Source organism: Leptidea sinapis, chromosome 28 (genome assembly GCF_905404315.1).
Source record: "Leptidea sinapis chromosome 28, ilLepSina1.1, whole genome shotgun sequence".
Taxonomy (NCBI): domain Eukaryota; kingdom Metazoa; phylum Arthropoda; class Insecta; order Lepidoptera; family Pieridae; genus Leptidea; species Leptidea sinapis.
The window spans coordinates 1,734,647-1,761,305 of NC_066292.1; the positions used below are offsets into that span (position 1 = coordinate 1,734,647).

At 34.9% G+C, this 26,659-nt stretch overlaps 2 protein-coding genes across 2 annotated transcripts in view; one reads left to right on the forward strand and one right to left on the reverse strand.

Annotated features, from left to right (window-relative positions):
- LOC126973076 (unconventional myosin-IXAa-like) overlaps nucleotides 1–22,065 on the forward strand; it is a 57,934-nt gene extending 35,869 nt beyond the window's left edge. Inside the window, exons 21-32 of the mRNA XM_050820197.1 lie at nucleotides 2,643–2,790; nucleotides 3,922–4,050; nucleotides 4,425–4,830; nucleotides 5,154–5,423; nucleotides 5,602–5,763; nucleotides 6,164–6,268; nucleotides 6,485–6,622; nucleotides 7,531–7,713; nucleotides 8,441–8,556; nucleotides 9,247–9,388; nucleotides 15,750–15,940; nucleotides 17,145–22,065. Of these exons, the coding sequence (XP_050676154.1) occupies nucleotides 2,643–2,790; nucleotides 3,922–4,050; nucleotides 4,425–4,830; nucleotides 5,154–5,423; nucleotides 5,602–5,763; nucleotides 6,164–6,268; nucleotides 6,485–6,622; nucleotides 7,531–7,713; nucleotides 8,441–8,556; nucleotides 9,247–9,388; nucleotides 15,750–15,940; nucleotides 17,145–17,289 (2,135 nt within the window). The 3' untranslated portion in view covers nucleotides 17,290–22,065. The remainder of the gene's footprint in view (nucleotides 1–2,642; nucleotides 2,791–3,921; nucleotides 4,051–4,424; nucleotides 4,831–5,153; nucleotides 5,424–5,601; nucleotides 5,764–6,163; nucleotides 6,269–6,484; nucleotides 6,623–7,530; nucleotides 7,714–8,440; nucleotides 8,557–9,246; nucleotides 9,389–15,749; nucleotides 15,941–17,144) is intronic.
- Nucleotides 22,058–24,975, reverse strand: LOC126973082 (uncharacterized). Its single transcript, XM_050820210.1, has 2 exons — nucleotides 23,754–24,975; nucleotides 22,058–22,608 (listed from the first exon to the last, which is right to left on the reverse strand). Exons 1-2 carry the CDS (start codon nucleotides 24,812–24,814, stop codon nucleotides 22,086–22,088), a joined length of 1,584 nt encoding a protein of 527 aa, XP_050676167.1. The 5' UTR covers nucleotides 24,815–24,975; the 3' UTR covers nucleotides 22,058–22,085.
- Nucleotides 24,976–26,659: the final 1,684 nt, after the last annotated feature.

A 26,659-nucleotide genomic window follows, 5' to 3' on the forward strand; every position in this document is an offset into this window, starting at 1 on the left:
TAAAGTTCAGAAGAATAATATTACTATAACCTACACATAATAATATTATAAATATATACAAGTATTATGGACCCGAGCGTTATTCATTGGAGAAAGCTGTAGAATCAAAGGTACACCATAAAAAAGAGAGTTCGCGATTACATTACGAATTGCCCCACTCCATGACATCACCACCAGCAATAACGTTTTGTGCAACATACCAGCTAAGCTGCCGGTCTGTGTGTAGTAGCCCATAACATAATTGCAGTGAAAGCATATAAAACATGGAATCATTTCTGACGCTTTAAAATAGCGCAGCTTAAACTATAACGTTAGTGGGCAGGTCTTTCAACCAGGATGGTACTCACTCGCCTATCCGAACTAATCCGCGTGCCGGGACAGTTTGTAAGCTATTTTATTGCTTGTGGAACGCTTCTTGACGACTCTCGGTATCACAGCGACACCTCTTTTTGCCGTCTCCAGCAGTAACGTACAAGCATTAGGTATTGTTTCGGTTTGAAGAGCGAATTTGTTGGTAAAATAATGGGCTAATCAGGCTTGCCTCGATTGCCCATGTGACGATTGCGGTCGCGATCTACACAAAAGTTGTGACTAATAAATATTTGTTACTAGCTTGTACTAACTAGTAAAACACACTTACTATTTTTTATTTAATTTCATTGAAATGCCACAATTGTGTTCTCTTCCCAAGTTAATCACTTAGATAATTTATACTGACTGCTGTGAACACCTCTAAAATAATAGCGGCGAACCGTTAACCCCTACTTTCAGCAACGTTAAACACCCCTATTAAAAAAAAGTGACGCGTATAAGTATCGCGAGTGTAAGACGTAGCTGTCATGCGCACTATAGTAATAAACCAGGCCTGTTATAATGCTCTATCTCACGTATAAATTATCTATTATAGGTTAATTGTTATTATATAAGTCACAAATTAACTTCTACGAACATATTTTTAAAATTTCACAAACAATAATTACATGCAAACAATAATATGGCATAAAAACAAATACAATTAAACTGTTTCTAGCCGATTACTATTAATGAGTACCGTTATACGGTGGGTAGTTAATGAGTTTGTTTTGAGATTTACTATCAGTTCCCTGTGCATCTCATACCTAGCAAAACTAGCAACATGCTAGCTGCATTTGTGGTCGAAAGAGCTTAGTGTTAAAATGTGTTTCTCGCCCGTGTTCCTTGAGGGAACCAGTGAGTCAGATGTGAGAGAGCAGTGCTTAGTAACCTTGATATATTTCCTGTGGATGACCATATCGGAATTTCAGATGGGTTATCACCGTGCGTCTGTTAAATTAAGGTTTTATTATTACGGTAAGATCTAATTATTGTTTCATTCATTGAATAATAAAAAACCAATACAAAACTTCGTTAACCACCGAAAATTATGTCTAGGAGCCATACCATTCCTCATGTTTATGAGACTAGACGAGACTTTGACGTCACACTGTCCTTCAACCAATAGCATTGCGTTTCGATGTTTTATATTTCGCGTATGTTCTTTGCCCTTTTGTTTATTTAATATTTATTATTCAGCAATAAATTAACAAGAAAAATCTACTTAAAATAAAGTCAATAATATAAAAGATTTGAACTAAATCTATGTAGGGTATATGCTACATGCATAGTCTGTAATAACTTTTACTTAATTGTTTCGATTGTCTTTATCCATTAAATTTATAATCTGTAAGACGTTATTCAACATCTTTGATGTGAAGCGAGTACTTAAAATCTTGTTTGGAATAAAACCATGGGAATTTGAATATGAATTAAAAATTATTAATATGCTAAATTTCAAATTTTAACTAAACTATTCGATAGCTGAATTTTTATCTAAATTAATATTATAAACAGGAAAGATTTGTTGGTTTGCAATGACTAGGCTCCCAAAACTACTGAACCGATTTGAAAAATTATTTCATTGTTGGGAAGCTTCACTATCTCTGGGTGACATAGGCTATTTTATATTTTTAAAATTAGGGTGGTATATAAAAGGGTCGTGAAAAAAAACTTAAAATATTCTTCGCATCGCGTGCGTTGCGAAAACTATTGATGAAATAAACTAGTGTAGTCTACCTTTGCAGTACACCTCATTGTTTAGAAAAAATATCGCGACAGTATACAATCATAAGTGTTCTTTTTTTGTTAATTTAATTAAAATGCCGCTACTACCTGCCCAGTTCATGTGCGTGTACGTGGAGATTTAAATTATAAACACTATTAAAAAAAATTTTTTTTCTTAATTTTTACTAAACGAATATTATCAAACGAAGTGGTAGCTGGCACCAATATTATTTTTACTAATAATATTATATATTTTATGTTTATTTTTACTACATTATCTCTTAGCATTTCATTAATTATTGTAATTGTGTATTGTAGGGTCATTTAGGTATGGCTTTACGTTGGTCAAATTAAATGTAGCCGTAATTATTGATTGTATTAGATTTATAATATTGTGAAGCGAAACCACTAAAATATTTGCATGCTTGTCACGACGAAACATGTGCCCGCTCTTGAATTTGTAACAACTTGTGAATGTTTCTGGCAAATAAAGAACTTTGACTTTGACTTTTTGACCAAGTCGCGGGGTATCAGCTACTTATTACGGTGACAATATGTTGCAGCGTGTGCGGCGCTCGTCCGCGCGGCTGCCGCGCCCGCGCCGCCCGCGCGTGCGGCGCGCCGCGACGCTCGCCGCACGCACGACAAGCTGGACCGAGTGGAGCGGCCCGCGCCCGTCCTAGCCGCGCCCGACCATCTGGAGATTAAACGGTATTGTTATTACTAAACCAAAGTACCGACATAGTGCGAATGATTGCGGGACTGAAGTGCCAGTGAGCAGACAGATGGCCGTTGTAGCAGTAAAGTCCTCGAATGGCGACCACGTGCCGGAAGACGCAGTGTTGGTACTATATATCAGCTTGGTTATAAAACATTAGACATATGTACTGGTATGGAAACTGAGCGTTGTTGATAAAATACTTACATACACATGTGTACACTCCATTGAAGCAATACGGTTGTCAGGTTATTTTTCTAACCGACTTGAAAATAGGAGATGGTTCTCAATACGCCTGTATATTTGGAACAAAGTTCCTTTTGGGGCTTTGAAGAGCGATAAAAAGTATAAAGCGTATCATTTTTATATATAGTGTGTGTATGATGGCTATACAGTGTCTAATGCAATATTATAGTCTACATGATAACTGTTGTGTAATATTTTTAAACAACATTTGATTGAATGTTTTTTTTTTTTAAATATTTTATTTTCATTGAATTATTTTATTTGAAATATTGACGGTAAACTTTGAAACATGTGTTTTAAAACTATGTCCGTTGAAGACTTCTACCACTGACTCAAGAAACTCTTCCCTGCAGTACAATCTAGACATGATCCTACGAACATGTCCACAATTATGGTTTTCGTGAGTGTCAATTATTAAGAACAATGAACATCTATTTCAAGATTCAAGATAGTGGATATAACTTTTTGAACAAAATCAATACAGGTATCATTTTCGATGTTTTCGGAAGTGTCAATAACGAATATGACATCTTTTTTGAGATCCAAGTTGGTGGATGTGATTCTTACAATAAAATCAAGATGGGTATCATTTTCGATATTCTCGGGAGTGTCAATTAATATCAATTTGTCAACACCCATTTCAAGATCCAAGATGGCGGATGTTACATTTTCAATAAAATCAATATGGGTATCATTTTCGGGGGTGTCGGCTTCAACTATTTATTTATATATTTTTTTGCAGCCGCCATCTTGGATTTTCTTTTTTATAGCACTAGCGGATATTCAAATTCAAATATTTTTATAAAATTGGATTCAAACGAACATCAAAAACTACCCATTCATAATATAGACCTGAGAAGAACGTTATATTGTGACAGGTCTTCGTCTGACATACCGATGGGAGCGGACGCCCTGCGGCGCCGCAACTCAGACCCCGCACCGGAGCCGCGTGCGCCTGAGTACATCGGACACACTGCCAACGGACTCTTCGGCATTGCTGGTCACCGGTCAGTGTCTCTAGATATCTTTCTAGCCTTACATTTCGACAGTGGTAGGCACAATTACTAATAAAGTTATAATATAATAATTATAAATATCTTCATTATGTTGGTAGTTGATAACAATTTACTTTAAGAGTAAAGTATTCAAATTTTCGTTCATTCGAACTTACACTTTTTACCGCCAGATTATGCTCAAAATATTATATTGATGTCATAGATAATCGACCTATGGTCTTTTTATACAAGGTAACTTCAATGTTTTTAATTTGGCTAATATAGCCTTTTATAAACTACAGCCTATTGAACTTCGGAATTTATTTGTAGTACAATGCCTTGAATAATTATGTTGTTATTATTAACATACTCATACTTGTTTATAGATTTCGAAAAGGCACGCGATTCGCAAAAGGAGACAAATGTGTTTACTGCCACCAAGCCATCGACGCGTTCGTCACTCAGGGACAACGCTGCATTGACTGCAAGCAGCTCTATCACACTAAGTGCATACAGAATAAGGGTGTTTTTTCAATGCCATGCCCGAGTCCGGTAACGCTCGCAAACAGAGGCCGACATAAAAACAGGAAAGGAATAATGCACAAAGATTCTCCCTGTAACAATTTGACCGATCAGTCGAAAGCGAGCAACTTCAGTCTGACGGGCACGTCCGAGTTTACGGACCGGACAGACAAGATCATATCAGACGCGACGGAGCTGCAAGCGATGCAGAACTTTATCAATATGAAGATATATCTTATGGAGGCAGCGGAGAGCGAAAAGCAATCAGAGGTGTGTATTTGTCTGCTACCAAGCTGGATTACGGATTAGATATCTACAGATATTTTACATGAGACAGATATTTGTTAGTATAATAATATATATAAACATTTATTATACTAGTCTGAACCTTATGTTTTTCAGATGTTAGCGAGTTACCATCAGAATGTGATTTAGTATCGCAAATAAGGCAGATACCATTTTATTCATATCATATCATATGGATTTAGATTGTATTCACATATTATTTTTTTCCATTTAATAGTTTTTGTAGGTAAAGAAAGTTATTTCTATTGTATTCAGAAGATATCTAATACTAAATATTTTTGTTCCAGGTGGACAGGGTATTCAAACACGCGCTAAGAGAGTTCAAAGAGAATCTGGTGCCGACGTACAGTGTGGTAGAAACCCGCGGGTCAGCGCTCAAGTACAAAGACCTCATCGGAAACTTCCTGCACATCATGCAGACGGTGTGCGCTAGGGAGGGCTCCGCATTTTCTATCACCATGGGAGTGAACGCGTTCCGGGGATACATGGATGAGTTTATGAGTCAACACGAGACAGACAAAGCGAGGACCAAGAGAAAAAAGGATAAAAAACGAAAGGTAACAAGAAACACATTTACCACCTCAAATAGCCAGCAATGTTGCTGTGAAAGTCCTCCAGAATTGCATCATATAGTATGGTCGACAATAATAATCTAGGCGACCCATATGATAGCTTGTTATCCTAATCATATAGAGAAAAAAATATTTAATATATCAATGATGTTGATACTTTCAGGTGGATGAGCCAATACAATACAAGGGTCACACTTTCGTTCTATCGATGATCAACATTCCGACCGAGTGTGAGATCTGCAAGACGTTCTTCATGTGGCCCATTGAGAGGTCGCTCATATGTCAGACTTGCAAACTTGCTTCTCACAAGAAGTGCTATAACAAGGTACATACAATATTTTATTATTATGCTTCGATTTGACGGTATGTGTTGACGCAATTGGTGGTCTAATTTAAAAATTGATTACTTCTAGAAAATTTATATTTTAATTGCTTAAATAAAAATCACGGGTTTGTTTAAAACCACCTGGTAGAAGTGAAAATTTCATTATGGCTAGGTTCTGATATGGGGCGAGGATTAGTGTGACAAGTTAAATTCAAAAGTTGTCATGATTCTGCCTTTATTCAATATAACACCCAATACATGTATATTAGGATATAATTTATGTACAATAATAATAATGGAGATAAAATTGTATACAGCTGTTTTTTCTTTTGCAAACGTGCTTAAAAAATATTGCCGTTGACACTTTACAACCAAATCGATTTATGAACTCTTCTGACAGGTGTCAATCCAATGTCGAGCGGACGGCGTGCGACGTTCCGCGGCGATAGTGGGCGCGGTGGACGCAGGAGGCCGGGAGCAGTTCGGAGTGCTCAAGAGGGGAAAGGTGAACCTTGTTGTTAATTTACTTATATCCTTAGAGTACAGGAACATCATATAGCCAGATGATTACTGACTACGTCCCAAAGAATCATCTGGTAATTTCTGGAAGTTGCAGGTTTTATTAGTCGTTGTAGATGTGGCATTTGAAATAAAAAACGTAGTGTAAACGTGTAGTAGTGTGTAAACGAAAAGTGTGTACGTAAGTGTAAAATATTTTTAGGTGTTTGGCGTGCCGCTTTCTGAGTTGCCGACGGGTGAAGGGAACATTCCGATGGTCATCGATAGACTCATCACCACCATTGAGATGTACGGCCTCTACACCGAGGGACTTTACAGAAAAAGTGGACTTAGTTCTAAGGTATGCGATACGAGCTATATATACGCAGTGGAAGCATTAGAAAGATATTCATTAATGTTGCGGGGATGGGTGTTTTTATTAGCTTCATACGTATGTTAATATAAAACGGAATCCTTGAACATGATTTTGACCCCCTTCAAAACGTCGGATTAACTCGAAATTTGGCATACTTATTTAGGACCGATGACAAATCAATATAACAAAAAAAATATTAAAAATAAATAATAGTTAAAAAAATACGCTTTTATAGAAAATCTTACTGAAAATAGAAAATAAATCTTAATAAATTTGAATTAAAAATTGTGTAAGAAAAAAAGCGCGGGGTGCATGGTATCAATAGTTATAAATATTTTATGAACGTATATTAGTAGAAGGATTATTTTGATAATATCCTGAAAAGCAACCCACGCTTTTTTTACTAATAAAATTATAATAATAATATAATATGTATCTCCTTCGGGAATCACAAAAAATCAGTTATTTGCCACTTTTTTGTATATACTACACTATAGTACTAGTCGCTCTACGACTTTGCTTTTAAAATAAGATCAACATTGAGCCTCTACACGACATTGAACTTAAACCGCCATTGTTTTACAAATGCAGGTGAATTTTGCTAAGATAAAAATAAAAGTAGCTGCAGACTGGTAGGGCTTTGGAATTGACCCACTATATGGGGTATTTTCGTTGATGTCATAGTTTATAATTACTATTCTTTAAGTTTTATTACTAGATGCGAGACATTGTACATAAATATTTTTACTAAGTATTTAGCATATTGTAAAACTTACTGGTGGGTGGGTGTACATACTACACATTATACGATATACATTCATTTAGGTTCTTATTAATTATCTTATTGCCTATATAGAATGCACGGTCATGCATTAGCTACACTTGTTCACCAGGTCCGCGAGCTCCGCCGCCTGCTGGACGAGCAGCCGGAGCAGGGCGTGCAGAGTCTGGAGCAGTACGCGGTGCACGTGCGGGCCTCCGTGCTCAAGACACTGCTGCGGGAGCTGCCCGAGCCGCTGCTCACCTTCGACCTGTACGACGACCTCATCCTCGCCGCGCAGATCTCCGACCCTCAGGTCACTATAATTAGAGGGGCGACCGGGCAAGTGGACAAGAGATGCGTAGCCGGCATCTAAACTGAGAGATGCTCTAAGCTTGAGAACCCGTAAAGGCAAAAGTTTTTTGCGAAATGTGTGGTTGTTGGATACCAGGCCATGCCAATATGCTGCGGATAAATTTTCTCATTTTGACGTGACGTCATTTATATTCATTATGCAGATTTTGTTATACGATAGCAAGTAAAACATCATCCGCGTCACCTAATGGTACGCGATCATTACTAAACATCACAAGAGGATTGCCAACGCTTTTTGTCTATTAAGGACAGCTCCTCTCGGAAGACAGAATCCGCAGCGCGCGAAAGTAATTCTCGACAAGTTAAACCTGTCCGTACTGCAAGCTGTCATGTACGAATTCCGCACAGTATTTTTTTCGTCCGCGGTGGATTCATCGCATACGCAATGAGCTCTCAATTTGAAGGCACAAATGGGTGAAAGTACGGGCCTTTTTTTTTTGGAGCCACACATGTCGTATCGCACTGGAAGCATACAGAAGGAAGTATCCACAGACTTGTTTACTATTGCACTATTTCAAAATTTAAAAGCATTTAATTTTCCGCAATTAGATTTGTCTTTAAAAATTAAATTTGTTCTTCCTAGTGTAAATTAAAGTTTATTTGTCGTACTAACATAGTGTCATTTTGTTCGTTTCGAATATTAATCTAAATATTTGTAATGTACCCAGGAGCGAGTATCGAGTATCTTCACAATATTAAAAAAATTGCCGAAAATCAACTACGATGTTGTCGAGAGGCTGATATTTCACCTAGCCAGGGTAGCCCTTGGTGAAGAGCACAACAGGTTAGTTTATTGTCATATTTTGATCAAAAAAGTTTCTAATGTCTGGAGTTATTAAGATATGTTGATCATCCGCTCCAACTGGAGTGTTTTTGGTGCTTGCGAATATTAGGTAAACTCAACTTGATGGGAACTAAATAGACTGAGTCCTATTAAAGTAGCCGTACGCTATGATAGATGTTTCAACACATTACGTTAGTTAAGTTATCGTAGGCTAGTTTACACTTGCAATTAGGTAAAAAATCACTTATTATTTACACATTAGTTTGAGAGATGCTGCAGCTTATGTTTATTACATATTATTATACACGAAATTGTATTGACTACAAACTAAAATCACCAAGTATTTATACATTAGAGATGTTGCAGCATATGTTTATCGAGTTTTTTTGTATGAAAATAAGTTACAAGGCGAGTACAGTGCCGTTGAGGATTCTAGAAAAATCCAAAATTTCTGAGCGGCACTATAATTGCGGACGTCACCTTGAGACATAAGATGTTAAGTCTCATTTGCCCAGTAATTTCACTAGCTACGGCGCCTGACAGACCGAAACACAGTAATGCTTACACATTACTGCTTCAAGGCAGAAAAAGACGCCGTTGTGGTACCCATAATCTAGCCGGCGTCCGGTGCAAAGGAGCCTCCCACTGGATCTACGAAATTGAAAGTAAACTATCATATTTGTGTTGCAGGATGGGTCCTAACTCGTTGGCCATCGTGTTCGCTCCGTGCATCCTTCGCACGCACAAGGTGCAGCCGGCGCAGGACTCGCTGCATGACATCGCGCGACAGACCGCCGCGCTCGAGGCCATCCTCGTCGACAAGATGAGCAATGTACGTGCCCTGTTACTGATAACCTTTATATGATGAATATTAATGTTTGTTTCCGAGCCATGGATGTTTATATGTATTTATGTATGTTTAAGTAAGTATATTGTATTAAATATATTGTTGTCTTGCAACCCATAACACAGGCTATATATGCCTAATTTGAGGCAAGATAACTTGTGTAAGAGTGCTTCAATATTATTAGTATTATATATACAGGTTGTTAAGTGTGACAAGCCGATTATTACGTAATTATTACAGATATCAAAAAGCTGATATCGGAAGTATATTACCAATGCAGTAAAATGACACCAATAACTTTTTAAAAATCAAACGTAAAGTATCCAAAATATTGATAATAAACACTCCCATATCATACACTTAGTATGAGATTAGTAGAAAGGTCATTACTTCGACCATCTGTTTTGATTTTTAAATAGTTGTTGATGTCATGTCATACTGATTTGGTTACATACTTTCTATAATCAGTTTTTTTATATCTGTTATAGTTACGGAATAATCGCCAAGTCACACTTAATGATTACATCCTGTATAGTGTCGCAGGTATATTATATATATTAAATGTCTGTTGTTAATATAAAGTCTAATCGCATATCATTGACTGAACAAGTATCATGGAATGTTTAACTAGTTCAAAATATATAAAATAGCTAAGCTAGTGCGATAGAGATGATTTACCTATGTAGGCTGTTAATCCAAGTTTAGTTACATAAATTCCACTGGAGTGGTGGTAAAATGTGTTTATCTACCCAAATAATAATTGTAATATTGTACTTAATTTCATAACAAACGAGTAACAAGTTTCAACAGACAGCCACATTATTTTTGCTCGATGTGTGGTGATCTGTATAAATTTCAAAAAAAGAACATTTTCGTTTACGCGCGTTTTACACTGCCAGAACGTCGCGCGCCGTAATAAAAGTAGGTTATTCAAACCCCCCCATTTTTCTTGAAAAAATGCGTGATTCAAGTTTTGACAGCACACCGCCGGATATTTTAAACACTGCAAAATAACCTTATATTCAAGTGAATTTTAATAATTGCACTATGCAAAATGTAAATTACTAGTGTAAGTGTGTGCGTGGGGCTATGTATGTACACGTTACTCGGCGTTTAAAAAAGTTAATAGTTTTGGTGCTACACTGTTATGTAAGGTGACACGGAATCCTTATTTTTATACTAGTCCGTGGTTACTGCAAGGACTGGCTAGTTTAATGTTAGCAGTAAGCGAACTCTTTCAGAATCATTTAGAGGATTTATATTCTGGATGTAGATAAAGTCTTGTATACAACTGTTGATAATTAGGTATTGAAACACTCATGTGAAACTATTATCACCCACACCCACATTCGTGTTTTAATACCCCTTATTACACAACAGTTGCATTAATAACTATAAAACAATATGACATCAGCATTTCAAAGAACGAATTATATCTTAAGTCTTTGTCTATCTTTAGTGTTTGTTTTAAGCCATCTGAAGTAACAAACCTATCCATTAAGCCATTTCATTAATTGCCGGTATTAAATTAATAGGCTAGTTCTCCAATTTACTAGTTGATTTGACCAGATAGCAGGTATTAATTGGATGTGTCAATTTCTTTGAGATGGTGTGACCTCGGCTTATACATAATCTGTGTTATTAAGAAACGCGAAAAACAGTTATTTATTTTTATTTATTTATTTATTTATTTAAGGAAAACCAACAGCTAATACAATTTCTTTAGAAACTTAAATAGTAACAGATAGCCAATTACAGGTTTTCACTAATAGAAGTAATATAAAATATGTACGTGAACACTATTTTTCGGCTCAAATTCATGACAATAAAGATTATTTTAAACAGATAACAAAAAACAATACTTAATTAAAAAAGTTGAGGGTTATGCACTGCTTTGCCTTGGAAATGCTTGTAGCAAATATGTCAATATCTAATAATCTACTAACATCATTCACTGTTTTACACGCTCGCACCATATATGAGTTTTGCCTATAGTTACTACAAACAGCAGGAACACAAAGTGGAGGGCTATATCTAAGAGTTTTTTGAGGTACATTAAAATTAACTTTATGCAGCAGATCTGGGCAATCGACATGATTGCTTATAATTTTTAACATAAATAAAAAGTCAGTTATATTTCGCCGTTCTTTCAGTGGTAAGAAGTGAAACTTTTTACACAAATCAACATAGCTATTAGAATCGTAAGGTACCTTAAATCTAAGACAAAGATATCTTAAAAATCGCCTCTGAACACTTTCTAGACGGTCAACATACGTACTATATGTAGGATTCCAAATTTGTGAAGCATATTCCAGATTACTTCTAACAAAAGTACAATATAGTATCTTAAGTCTTAATATTATTAAAATTCTTTGAAATTCGCTTAATAAAACCTAATGCCTTTGAAGCCTTGTTAACTATCTTATCAATGTGATCATTGAATAGCAACTTAGAGTCATGGTAAACGCCGAGATCCCTCGTACCATTGCATCTAGAGAGCACCTGACCTCTTAATGTGTAATTTGTTTGTAGGATGTTAATCTTACGGGTATATGTGACTACTGAACATTTTAATGTATTAAGTTCTAGTTTATTAGTAAGACAATACTCCTCTAGGCGGTTGAGATCCTCTTGAAGGGCAATCATGTCAAGGATTGATGTTATTGAAGAGAATATTTTCATATCATCAGCGAAGGAAAGTAAATTAGAAGACTTAAAACAGGAATCTATATCACCTACATAGATAATAAAAAGAAGTGGACCAAGTAGTGATCCCTGGGGAACACCACTAGGAACTGGAACCCAACTAGAAATGTAGTTATTTAGTACAACAGCTTGTGAACGATTATCTATGTATGACGAGAAACACCGTAACAAGTCACCCCGTATTCCCGACTGAGATAGCTTACATATTAATGTATTGTGGTCGATTTTATCAAACGCCTTACTATAGTCGGTGTAGATTACATCGACTTGCATACCATTATCCATAGCGTCAGTAATAAAATTGTTGAGAAGTAAAAGATTAGAAACAGTAGATCTACCTTTCAGAAATCCATGTTGGAAGGGACTAAAGGTGTTTTTTAAGTTAGCATACAATTGTTTATATATGACCCTCTCAAAGACTTTAGCAATAATGCAAAGTTTTGAAATTGGTCTATAATTCGTAATTTCAGATCGAGACCCTTTCTTATGTACTGGTGTAATAAATGCCGATTTCCATAACTTAGGGACAAAGCCAGTAGAAAGTGATTTACTGAAAAGCATGGAGATAGGAAGAACAATAGTGGAAGAGCATTTTCTAAGAAAAAATGACGAAATGTTATCAGGGCCTGGAGATTTTGTTATATCTAGCCTATCAAGTAATAATTTTATTTCATACACATTAATATCAATATTTTGAATATCAGAATTAATATTTAAATCAGAACTAAGAGTTAAGTCACCGTTATCTGAAGAATAAGAGGATATGCTTCTATTGTTATGTGTCGTGGGGTTAAGAAATGTTGTTTGAAAGTATGTTGAGAACGCATTACAGATAGTTTCTCCACTGGTTAAGCTATTATTATTGTATGTCATTAGACTAGGCATACAATGAGATTGTGACCTACTTTTCACAAACTTCCAAAAATGTTTTGGATTTTTTATAATTGAATCCTCAGTTAATTTCATATACTGTTCATAGCAAATAGATTCTAATTGGTTAACTTTATTACGTAATAAATTATATGTAAAATAGTCCGATTTGTTACCGTAGTTCTTAAATTTTTTATGGTATTTACTTTTCTCCTTAATCGCTTTTATCAGAGCTGAGTTATACCAAACTGGATACGAATAGTTCCGTGCACGTTTTATTGGTATATACTGATTTTGAAGGGCATATACCGTTTCATTTAAGAAGCTAACACACTCGTCAATAGGGCGAGATAAAAACTCGCCTTCCCAGTCAATACCTCTGATTCTATTGTTAATGTTTTGAAAATCACCTTTATCATAAATATAGCGGAGCCGCGGCGCGTGATCTAATAACGTGGTTTCAAATGATTTTGCATCTATCAACAAAGCAGGGTGGTAAGTATCAATGAGTGTAAGAGGATCGGTGCACTCGGATACATAGATTAATTGGTTCGAAAAAACTAGATCTAATAGTCTGTTCTGTTTGTTAAGTATGCCGTTAAACTGATGCAGGCATAATGCGCTCATTTCGTCCGTTAGCGAATACTCATCCGAAGAACTCATGCAAGTACTATTAAAACTACTAGTATCTGTAGGTTGCCAAACAATACCGCTTAAATTAAAATCACCAATAACCAAAAAAGCATCGGAAGGGTTGACTGATGACGCATAATTTAATTTTGTGAGGAAGTTTGCCAATTGATTACTAAATGACAAGCCGTTATTCTGCTCGCACAAATAAATAACACAGAGATACAAATCAATCCACTTACGTGTATTTGCTTGTTTGATGCGTACACTTATCCAAAGGTCTTCTGCTGTTGAGTTAAATTGCGGCAGCAACTTAACTTGCAAATGTTTACGTGTAGCTATTAAAACACCACCGCCCTTTGTTTGACCCGTTAAACTATAATCACGGTCACGTCGCCAAACTAGGTACCGATCATCCAGGAACTCGGATTCAGATATGCTGTCTTCTAACCACGTCTCAGTAAATATAATTACATCATAAGAATTCATACAGACTTTACGATAAACTTCATTAGTTTTTGTTCTTAGACCACGGACGTTCTGATAATAAATACTTAAATTATAGATATTATAAGACATTATCAATACTACTACTTAAAAACATAATACGAATCATTTTAATAATAATTTTAAAGGTATGCGGTGTTGTTTTACTCGTGCATTTATTAGATAAATACGTAATTTTAAAAAATTGCGGGTAGATTCTAAATACTGTGTCTAAGTAAGAACAGTGAGGCATACGATGAAGATGGCAATTATAGGCAAAACTCATATGGGTAAGCGAGACAAACATATTGTACGTTTTAGTTATCGAAATGAACAAAGTAACAAAGTTGTAAAAGTGACCGGTTATAAGCAAGTCAGGGGTGCAAAACAATTTATAACTTATCAATCCTGAAATATTATACACAAACGATAAATTATTAATGATAAAGGTTACACTTAGGTAATGGGGATGTCCACATTTTAAACAATCTTGTTTAAATCATTTTCTTGGCGTATAACAAACACTCTCGATGTCTCATCACGGCGCACATGAATTTTACTATGTTTAACCAACACAAATTTATAATTCTTCTCATGAGCAACGTTTTTGGCAGATGTTAAAAGCTTCTTAAGGTCCATACTGAGGTGGTCATTAATATATATTTTCTTTATTGATCCTGTGAAGCCAATATCCGTGGTCGTCACCTTTTCCGCCCTAGCCGCTGCGATGAAGTCTTCTTTTACATATCTGTTTAAAAAGCTGACGATTATCAGCTTTTCCTTTGAATTGTGCATAGGAACCCTAGATATATAGTTGATTTGAGCCCTTGGCACAACATGATTGATCTTCGTGCTGACTTTGTCTAGGATTGTGAATAAATTTTCATCTTTTTTGATAGGGATACCCTTGATTTCCACATTATTAAGACGCGATCTTTGTTCCATCGAAGATAGTGCGAGCTTCGTCTTAGACAACTCACTCTGAAGGCATATTACCGTATCCTGTAATTTTTCAACACTACTGACTCTGGATTCAACGCTCGTTATTCTACCACTCAGGTCGTCTACTTTTTGGCTCGTGTACACACACGTGTCATTAAGATCGGACAGTTCCTTTTTGATGGTTCGTATATCTTCTCTCAACGCAAGCACGCTGGACAGCTGGCGCTTCATATCACGGAGCTCCTTCATGATAGTTTCAAGAGAAGCAGGTTCGGTGGGCAGCGGCGTGGTGGATGATAGCCCGCGACACGTTGCACATTTCCATTGCGATCTTTTTTCTGATCCATAGCGCCTCCATGTGGTTTCCGATATGTTAGCACACCCAAAGCATAGTAGGTTATGGCAAAGAGAACACTGTACCCCATCATTAAACTTTTCATTGCAAATTGCACACTCAGACATATTGCAGTTGCAAAATTTTGAACCAAAGGTTGAAAATATATGTTATTCCGCCGGTATGTTGGAAGGACGGTAACAGGCGGTATGTGCAAGCTTAGCGAGTGTTCACGCGAGACTGACAGTTATTCCAAGTTTAAAACTATTTGAGTTTATCTTACCTTTATCACTACAGAATAACATGACAGGGAGAAGTAATTTAAGAAGGAATCCCTGCTAAAGTGGCGAACGTTTGTTGATTATCGTGTTTCTGCAGACCCGTGGCACTCTGGCGGACATCGCGACCCTGGACAAGGCGTGCGCCACGGCGTCGGACCGCCTCACCATCATCAGAGCGCGCGGCCAGCCTGCTCAGCCGCGACACGAGGAGCGCATCCTGGAGGGGCACATCCACGAGATAGAGAAGGAGAAGGCCATCCTCACCTCCAACCTGCCCGCGCTCATCAGGTGACTGCTGCAACAACAATGAACTGACAATGAACACTGAACTGACTCGCACAGCGTACATTTCATTAATAAATTTGGAATAAAAAAATTCACAGTCAAGTACAGTTTATGTGGTGTGATGTAATTTTTTCTCTGTTGGTGTTATTTTGAATGAAAGTTAGGAGACCATAAAGCGCTAAAGATTAATGTAAGCGTAAATCTCAAGTAATAGGTTTTTCTATCATTTGTACTTACAATATAGTACATAAAATATTATTCTTGAAGGGCAAGTCCACTAACATTCAAATAATATTGATAACATTATAATACTATTTATAATATCAAGGGTTGAAAAATATCCTCTAACAGCCCTGAACCCACCTAAAATAGTTATTATATGGTGATGTCAGGTTGTGGTCATACAACATATTGGCTTTTTTATGAGAACTAACCATCAATTAAATATTTAAAAACTCATGTCGGAGAATTTGGACTGGTTTATTTAATGGACAGAATAATATGTGGTCACTTACCATATTATATAGAACGTCAAGGTTATCCATAAATGACTATGAAATCAAAATTGTGTGTTAACACCCTGTACCTGTAATAGCAAGACTGCATTGAAACATGTAATCTCCCTATTTTTATTTATTCATAATAAAACGGTAAAAACATAACCCTATTTTGTCCATTTCTATCAAGTTAAAACTGTTAAAACGAAGTAAGACAAAGAGAGACGATACAGTTCTATAGCTAAATAGGTTTATTAAGAGAATGGTCGTTATTATGTAGAATGGTAAAAAGTTGTGATATTATTAGATAGAGAAAAATTATCAGAGTGAATTAAAGTAGTAACTCATAATATGTCTACTATACCACAAGCAATGGACGAGAATTATATAAATTTCAAGATATAATTTCAAATTATTTAGATACAAGTTTTAAAAAATATATTCTCTGAACGTATAAAAATAATTTAATGATATTTAATAACACGGTATTTCACTAAATTATGCGGTATAATAAATAATATTTTCATCAATTGTATTTAATACCTTATTTATTACAATATTGGATATAGGAATAATTTTTTTTAGGATTCTTGTTTTATTACGCCAAGGAAGAATTATTTGTTGTGCGCCCGAAACGTTATTCCAGTTTAAAAGTTAAATTTGCTAATTAAGGTTTATGAATAAGAGCGACAATACGGCTGTGTGTTCAGGGCGACGTCGGACGACGACCTGCTGTCGACGGACCACGACGGCGAGTTCGGCAGCACCGACGACCTCAGCTCGGCCGCCTCGTCGCTGCGGTCACAACGCCTGCTGCACCGACAACTCTCCTCCGACGACCCCATCATGGTGTGAGGACCACGCCACCACATATTTTGGCACTATCATCCAAGCTCAACAGCCTTGTCGGTGCTAGTACAATCCTAACTAGATATTAAATATTTTATTTTGAAGTATAGTGACAACATTAAATTAAATTTGTAACCAAAATTTATGTACGATATGGGACTCCAACCCGCGACCTCTCGGGTTCTGTTCGAGCGCTCTGCCGCTGAGCCAATCGTTCTTCGAGTGAAAAACGATAATTCGTAAATCTAAATATGTCTTGTTCAACTTTCAGGTTGTGGCTCTATCAACAGTTGTTACAGAGCGGGTTCGAGTACCGTGTCATTCATAAATTTGCGTTACAAATTCAATTTATTTAATCCCAGATGTGAGGGATATCATTATAAAAAATAACAAATTGTTAAGTGACAACAAGTCAATCTCACTGTTGAATCGGATTGTGTTTATAATATTATTTTCTATATCATATTACTTCTGAAATAGAAGGTAGCCTTAGTTAATAAAAAAAATCACGTCAGAATAGGGATACTACATTTCAAAGATATTGCCGGAACTAAAAAGAAAATATACGTAAAATCAGTTTTATGTTGTAAATTACGTATTTCTTTAAAATTAGAAACAACTATTCAATTCTATACCCCCTTATTCATAATGGTCCGCTAACTTTAAACATCTGCTTAGGAGTGTTTTTTCTCATTCTGACTTAGGTCAATAGAAGAAGACAGAGTGAGAATTAGCAATGCTTTAAGTTAGCAGACTATTATGAATAAGGGGGTTAATCTATAGCTGCTCTTTAGTTTTGTTGTTTTAGAACAAGAAAAAGTTTTGCTTCTAGAAGATGTCATTAGGAAACTTCTTATTTCATTTTGGACGGTTATGTTAACTTACGTTATTTCCGGTTCATGAAAATGATGCACATTTATTACTTCGAATGTTTATTTAACATGTATTTAATCCAATAATCTGTTGAGATCGGCAACATCGTTTTTATTTAATATATTTTGTGATCTTATGTATTTATTCTCAGTGTTGTTTTATTATTTATAATTTGTAATAGTGTTAGACTATCATCAGGTAATATTAATCATGTAGGTGTCCATTCCGTATGTTTTGTATCAGTCGAACTTTCGAGAAGCATAGAGTTTGAGTCTATGTTAATATATGAAAATGTTTCAACAGTAAAACGGTATAAATCATCAGTGCTCCGGTGGTTTCTGGCGCAGCGTTGATTGGCAATTGATTTTTTTTATAGTCCGACAACGAAACAATGGAGAACAATAAACTGGATCGGATGTGTTTTATTGTTTTATGTCCTTATTCATAATTACTTATCGGAGGTTTAAAACGTCATTAATATACGCTTGTTAAAAATGGTATTCATAATCATTCATTATTTCCCTGATAATTTTTATCGGACGTACAAATAAACTTGGTATAAATTTATAATAGAATATGCAAAATGTTTACAAAAATTTTTTCATTTTGTCTATGATTCGCTTATAACGTTTCCCGCGTTTATTTGCAAGGCTGCTTGATAATCGGAAAAGTTCAGAATTATCATTGTATTAACAGTGTTGTCAGCGATATAGTCTTTTTTTGAACGGTCGATGTATGAGAGCCTCCCGTCAATGATGGGCCACACGGGGAATTCTTTAATTTGTTCACACTTTTAACATTTGACAACATTTTAACATTGTGATTTGTGAGAAGTCTATTTATTTTCAAAGAGAAAACTTCTATAATTAGAATAAAATGAGGGATTTTCTCGGAAATGGTAACATTGTAGGCCATACGATACCGGCACATTCGAGGTTTAACATATAACACGTTTTAACAAAATGCATGCGTTTATACCTTCGATAAGCGTGCTATTATGTAAGCGAAATTTATCGTCAAGTTAGCCCCAAGCTTTATTTCGTTGTTGGGCAACTAGGTAGTTTTGCATTTTTATGTTTTATGATCTATGGCGGTGTCTTTGTATGTCCAGGAGGAAAAAAAATAGTTTTGTCCACCTCATAACGTCAGTATCGGGCAATCGGGTATAAGCAAATTTGATAATTAGGTTTTATCTAATGTGCCAACATGTTTTGTTTGTTTCTAACAACGATATTAGTGCGCTGTTATTTAACCCCACATTTTTACAAATAATAAAATAATAGATTTAGATTTAAAAATGTACTTAGCTTAGATAATAGTTGTCAACCCAATTCAATGTATAGTAATAAGTTCATTACAAAATGTATATTAAACATATTTTTCTTAACATATAAGGTTTGCATCAATATTATATTTTGTATGGTACATATTCCCCATGTAAATATGTAAATCTTGTTGATTGTGATTTTAAAATTAGTGCTCTTCTTATACATATTATATTGTTCAAGTTTCGTGTTTGTCTAAATTATTATTTGTAAATGTCTTTGAATGAAAGTTGGCACCCTCCCCGTGAATAATTTGAATTTCTCTCTTCTAAAATATCTATAAAATTACAACAATATTATTTAATTATTAATTAATTTAGGAAAATATCATATGTGAAATAAATAAATTTAAATTTGATGAAAAAGGGGACAATTAAAAAAATACTGATTCTATACAATATAATATATTATTATTTTTCATTAATTAACTGAATAAAATGGAGTATTAAGTAAAGCCGGTAAGTAGTAGTTCATCAAATTGGTGTGTTTTATACTTTTTTGCAGTTGTAATTATTATATTTATAAAAGGTACTATTTAAATGATTGTCTCTCAGTGCTCTTATTTTAAATGTTGTTATTTGATTGATATGTATGTGTCAATATTATTATATTAACCCCTTTATTCATAATGGTCCGCTAACTTTAATAAGCTGCTTAGGAGTGTTTTTTCTCATTCTGACTTAAGTCAATAGAAGAAGACAGAGTGAGAATTAGCAATTGCTTTAAGTTAGCAGACTATTATGAATAAGGGGGTACACCATAAACTTCATTTACCATAGAAATAGTAGACACTGCTTTCTTAATACTTGCTTTAATTCACAAAAAATCGAGCGTCCAGTCTTGGTTTACAAAGACAAATATTGTCCCCTGTATAGTCATTGTATCAGTAATGTTTCAAAAAGGTGTCACTTTTCATTTGTAAAGTACGAGACTTTAATCACATATATAATCAAGACTGTCTATTTCGTAAGCTATTGAATTTTATTGTTAAGTCACAAAATATATTTTATCTGTTTATTAGTTAACTAACTATATTTACTGACAACGAAATATCTCTGTGAAATATTTTATGTGGCTATAGCTCAATTTGGTTTTAATTATTTTTAAATTACTGAGGCCGTTTGCATTGAAATAGAGGCATTTCCATAAAGGATTTTATGTAAATGGACTTAAGGTTTATCGAAAATAATGGTTACTAACAAGTTATTGTATTTTTATTAGGAAAACTACAAATTATTTTTCTGAATTATCTATATCGAATTATTCAAATCAGGCGCTGTTTAGTTTGTAAAAAATTATAAGTACTTTTCCATATAAAAAACTGTAGTTATATACAAATATAGTCTAGGGTATACTTAGCCCTGCAGCCAAAGCTGATGGCACATGGGGTCAGTTTAAAATCATCGGTTACCAACCACATATGGTATCACAGAGTGTCACTAAATAGAAACAAAGCTATACCATGTGCCATGAGCTTTGGTATGATGCCATAATTTGTATGCTTTGATGGAACCGGCGCTTGGAATCTCAATGTGGTTTTTATAAAGCACTGATAAATCTTGTGATTATTTTTTAATATTTGATGCTTTACTGAGATGTGACGACAAATCAATGACTGTGATTGTAACTAAATTGAATTGTTTTTAATTACTTAAGGTTGTGCGCCGTACCACTGCACTTTTGTGCATTTAACAGGATTACATCTCATTAATGTGTTATTGTGGTATTGCAACAACACTTGTGCTGTTACAATTTTAAATATGATTAAAAATTATAGCTATGTTGTATCTTGCTTTTAACAATAGTAATGTTAGCTAAATGTTTTTAATTTAAAATGTAGTCGTGGCGCAGAAAATTCGGACTGATATTATGGGCTTACGTCATATCCGCTCCTGTGTAAATGAGGTGAAAAGATTATTATTAGAGTTAACGCACGCAAGCGACACAGACTGTTTGTTAAAGGTCAATGTCCGACATTGTTCATGCTCCGCGACCACACTTTATTTAGTCTCTATGATGTATATTTTTTGTACTATTAATATTGACTTCATGTTCATGTTGTCAACACTTCAGAAGTGCTTGTAGATAGATGTGTAAATATAATATAGGTTTACTTAGCCAGTTATAAATGTAAACAAATAATTTAGTTTGTGTCTACAAAATGTTCAACACTGATATCATATCTTTTAAATAAATAAGCTTAATATTTTCTTAATAATATTGAGTGTGGTCTGAACATATTCGCTGTTACTTCACTATGGCATGTACTAAAATATATTTTGGTCGTTCAACATCAATGAAACTGATATTAAATTTGATATTCCTGCCATCTAAATATTTCTACTTCAATGTATGATAGTTATCATGTTGATAAAAGCTCTTTGTGCAGAATTATTATATCCTTAAATTTGTATTTTGATGTAAATTATGTTTTAAATTGTTTTTACCTGTGGCTCTTGTCTTGTATTATAGTAGTTAGCATACCTATAACATATTTTAAGCCCTCGTAATGTATGATTATAGTGAATGTAATCAAAACATAATATTCAAAATATGAAACAAAATTAAACAACTGCTGTGAAAATATTAGTATTATTTGAACCATCATCGGTCAAAATCCATTGTTATTTGGCTCATTTGTTGCCATGGCAGGAGTCCAATAGGGCAACTGGACCAATTGTAGACCTCTGAACTTTTCTTCCACAATCCAAAAGCAGTCAAATGTGAATTTGTTTTATCAATTACAAAACATTCTCCACTTTCAACATGTACAATGTCTATACTATCTGTATTCTGTTTCTTTTGCAAATCATCAACTGTATATATTTTAGAAGATTCAACAGGAAACTTCTCTGGCGATCCTATCAATTCAGCTAATGTACAAATCTTGTCTACAATATGACTTGGTAATTCAGGTCTGATTAGAAGCAGAAAGTCTTTTATAAAATATTTAAGGTATGGATTATAAGTGGATATAATTGGTTGAAGGAACTTCATATTGGTAAATTGCTGTGGCACAGGTTGGCTTAAGTCCAGTAAAAGATGACGTTTATCATTTGGATACCAATGGAAGTAGAGGTTCAGTAATTCCTTACTATTTCTGTCTTGGAGGTCAATTTCACTGGAACTGTAAAAGAGAAAATATTGAATGCTTATAGAGTTAATTCTTTTTGATGAAATGTTTTCTGTTACTTTGTTGATTTATGGTTTCCACATATAGGTGTTAAACAGACATATATACTTTATTATTCTTACCACTTAGCAATACAAAAACTTAGTGAATTCTGTTTAGAGATATATTATTTGCCAAATGTATTAAAATAGGCTGAATTATTGAGTAATACTCTAACTAAAATTATTATTAAATTAAATATATTATAGATATTAAGGTAATCTAGGTAAGATCACTGATTAGGGATAATATTTTTTTTTATTGCATTATAATGCAGTGCCACTTGGGATACTTGATTGAACCCGAAAATTCTGGGCAGCATTGCAGTTGCACTTGTCACTTCTGAGACATAAAATGATGTTTCATAAGCCCAGTAATTTCATTAGACATGGCACTAAAACCGAGAGTGCTATATGGTGCACTATTCCCTCATCAAGTTCTGACCATTATTTTGTTTATGAGATGATTAATTTTGCATGGTTTTATATTTTGTTTCAATAGCTTACAGATACATTCACACAAATCATCCTAATTTTAAGAAATCTATTAATACATGTTAAATAATACACAATGACAGAATGCTATGTGAGCACCAAAATCACACGGATCTGTATATGGCACGGTCAGAGTTTCTCAGAATGGAAAGGTTAGAAATATACTTGTAGCTTAACACATTTTAACTAATTACATGTGTGTTAACATGACCAATTTATATAAATGTTTAAATAATATGTACTACATACTAGACAAGCTATTCTAAAATAATTGGGTGCAACTTGATAACTGCGGGTTTATATGGGCATATGCGGCATTCAATGTTTATATATAAATTGCCAGTTGTCAAGGCTGTATATATATAATATATGTTTAACTTAATAATTATATTTAAATGTGGGTATTTTAAATGTTGAACTTAGCCATGTAATACGGTCTTTTGTGTTTTGAGGGTTCAAAATATATGAAGGCATATTTAAAAAAAACCCATCACTCAAATAATTGTTGTGGCAACACACACAAGTGTGTTTACTACAGCTTGAGATGATTTCTCTAGTATGTAGCACATATTATTATTACCTCAAATCATATAAAAAAATACATACACAGCTCTTTCAAAAAATTGCTGCTGTTTTCTGAGTGTTTTTAATATTTCTTGAATCCACAAAGCAGCAAGCTTCTTTCTTTCCGCAATATTTATATCATCCTCTGTAATCCTCACCAACGCCATTGTAAAATCCACCAAATAGCCATTTAAACTGAGGAACTTCAGCAGAAATTCAAAACCTTTAACATAGTTACTATCCAGACCTTTATTATTTGGGCTTTTAGTCATGAGCTCACACAATTCATTTGATAAAAATATTGAATCATTGCCTAATAGTATACTGTTAATTTCAGAAGATTCACAATTTTTTAGCAATTTTTTCGCATATGATATTGTATGATTGATAAGAGTAGTCAGATAAACTTTTTTCAAGTTTGATAAGTCCACCTTATCTCCGAATACCTCATATGCATCTGCAATTAAGCTTTCTCTCAAATCATTAGGAATATTTCCAATATTTTTGATTCTGCATTTAGGATGAGCACTGAAGCTGAGTGACATACAAAAATTAAGCAAGGCATTTATTTTATCACTAGGCTTCACATTCCTTATAAGTGTCTTGTTCACCGAACAATCACTTATTACTTCTTTATGTTTAGCCCAATAATTGATCCTTAACCATTCTAAGCTGATAAAAGTTGCTTCTCTTAATAAATCCAAAGAAGGTAGATTATTACTATGTGCTGTTTCATGACGCAAATCAACAATCCAATCGGGCAAGCCACAATTTTTAGCGGCTTTGTATAGACTGTTTACTTTAGCTGATTCTTCGTCAAGCATGTGATTAACAAACCGCATTATTGCAGTTGAATATGCCATTCTTAGTAGTTGTGCATTATTTTCAGAGCCGTTGTTACAATCTTGAATGTCAACCTCTAAAAGAGATATAGTCGATTCCACTCCTGCCGGTAATGAAGGACTCCTTGCCTTCCAAATCAATAAATATTGTAAGGCTCCGTGTTTACTTTGGTAAGTTGCATTTTCAGAAAATAACTTTTCGTATACTTTTAACCACTCATTTGAACTAAACCAAGGTACAATATGATAAGATTGCAACATGGTCAATAAAATTTAATTGATCATCTAAAAAAATGCTTTAATCTTCCTAATTTATAAACAGATATGTAAAGAATATTCATTAAATCATTTTCAACATTTATAAATAATCGGTACCTATTGAATATTCCTAATTCCTTAACGTACCACCCACCACGTGCTTTTGACAGTTGACTTTAGTGATTTGATGATTATTGATTGTCTGTCAAATGACAGACGACAGTTGGGTTACGATGCAAGTAACTATAAAATTATTTCAGTACTCAGAATAATTAACCCGCATAAACCTCTGTAATCGCCATAATTTTAGATTTTGCATTGACTGATGCGTTGAATGATGCTTATGCTACAGTTATATACGTTCGCATTATTGATAACAATAATAAGGTATATATTGTGAATCTAATCTAAGGTATCCTCTATAAAACAAGTCTCTATCGCACGCTTGGAGCTATGTGAAACTCAGCTTTTGCTCAAGCTGCTGTTGGATGTTTCGAAGACATTAGAGATGCATAAAGAAAAAAATCACGCTTGGACTGACTCCTCCGTGGTACTTGCATGGCTTAGCATTCGGTGCAGTCACCCAAGTAAATGGAAGACATTTGTTGCCAATTTTAACTGTCACAGACCGAAATCAATGGGCACACGTCATCAAAGGATAACCCTGCCGATTGTCCATCAAGGGGTGTCAAGGAATATGACGATTTAAACTTGAAGAGGCAAGGACCATCTTGCCCAAGCGAAGTAAATATTAATTACAGTCTGTCATACTGAAGGTTTAGAGCTAGACGATTAATTATTAACGAGGCTCTCAACGCTTTGAAAACTAGTTAGAACTAGTGTTTACTTGAGACAATTTTTAAAATGGTTAAGCTCTCGTAACACTGTGTTTCTTGCTTATATAACTAGCCAATAATTGCAGGAGGCGTTAGAGAAATACATAATTTACATTCAAAAGTTCTTTACCTGTGATATATTTTTTTTATGGAATAGGAGGACAAACGAGCGTACGGGCCAATTTGGCTTTGCCCTCCAGATGGCCACGGAATTGGCAATTGCTCGAGATTTCGAGACCCAGTATTCCGATACTAGGCGAGGCTTTAAGGGAAGTGTTGTCGAATATAGAAGGTTGCACTAAAACGGAGTCGGTAGTAAAAAAGAGTAGGCTTTTTTTCTCTTAATCCGTTTTTAGATAGTGACGGCTTGTTACGTGTCGGAGGATGATTAGAATGCTGAGTTGGTGGAGAGCATGAAACATCCTATATTTATCCCACGAACATCACATGTTGCAAGCCCCATAGTCGCACGAAAGGACTATGCACGGAGGGCCTCAATAGCTGATAAATTATATTAGTACAAAATATTGGATTTTTGGCATCGAATCCCACCCTACAGTCTAAACTTTGGTGGATAATTGGAGGCTAGGATAAAATCGACCAAGCACCACGTTAAGAGAGTAGTTGAGATGAGTAGATGAGCACAGTTCTTTCCCAACCTGAGGCCTGTCTTAATTCTCGCCCCTGGACAGCCTTAAGTGATGACCCTCAGGATACATACCCATTGACACCTGGACATTTTCTTGCAGGAGAACCTCTTCAACTTGATCCTTGTGCAATAATAATGAGAAGTCGACGATATCTAGTCTTCGTTGATGGAAACTCATTCATTCAACCCAGGAATTTTGGCGACGGTGGTGTAATGAATATTTAACTCAATATCTGCATCGTCATTCGCCCGAACTGAAAAGTGGAGATGTAGGCTTGATTAAAGAAGACAATCTTCCACTAGATGGCTTTATGCCGAGACTGTTGATAAACATACTGGTTCGGACAATGTTACACGTATCGA

Coding starts and splice junctions, on each gene's coding strand:
- LOC126973082 (XM_050820210.1), bottom strand. CDS start 24,814: ATGTTGCAATCTTATCATATTGTACCTTGGTTTAGTTCAAATGAGTGG. Junction 22,609..23,753: donor CAATTTTTTGAAAGAGCTGT/GTATGTATTTTT, acceptor TCTCTTTTACAG/TTCCAGTGAAATTGACCTCC.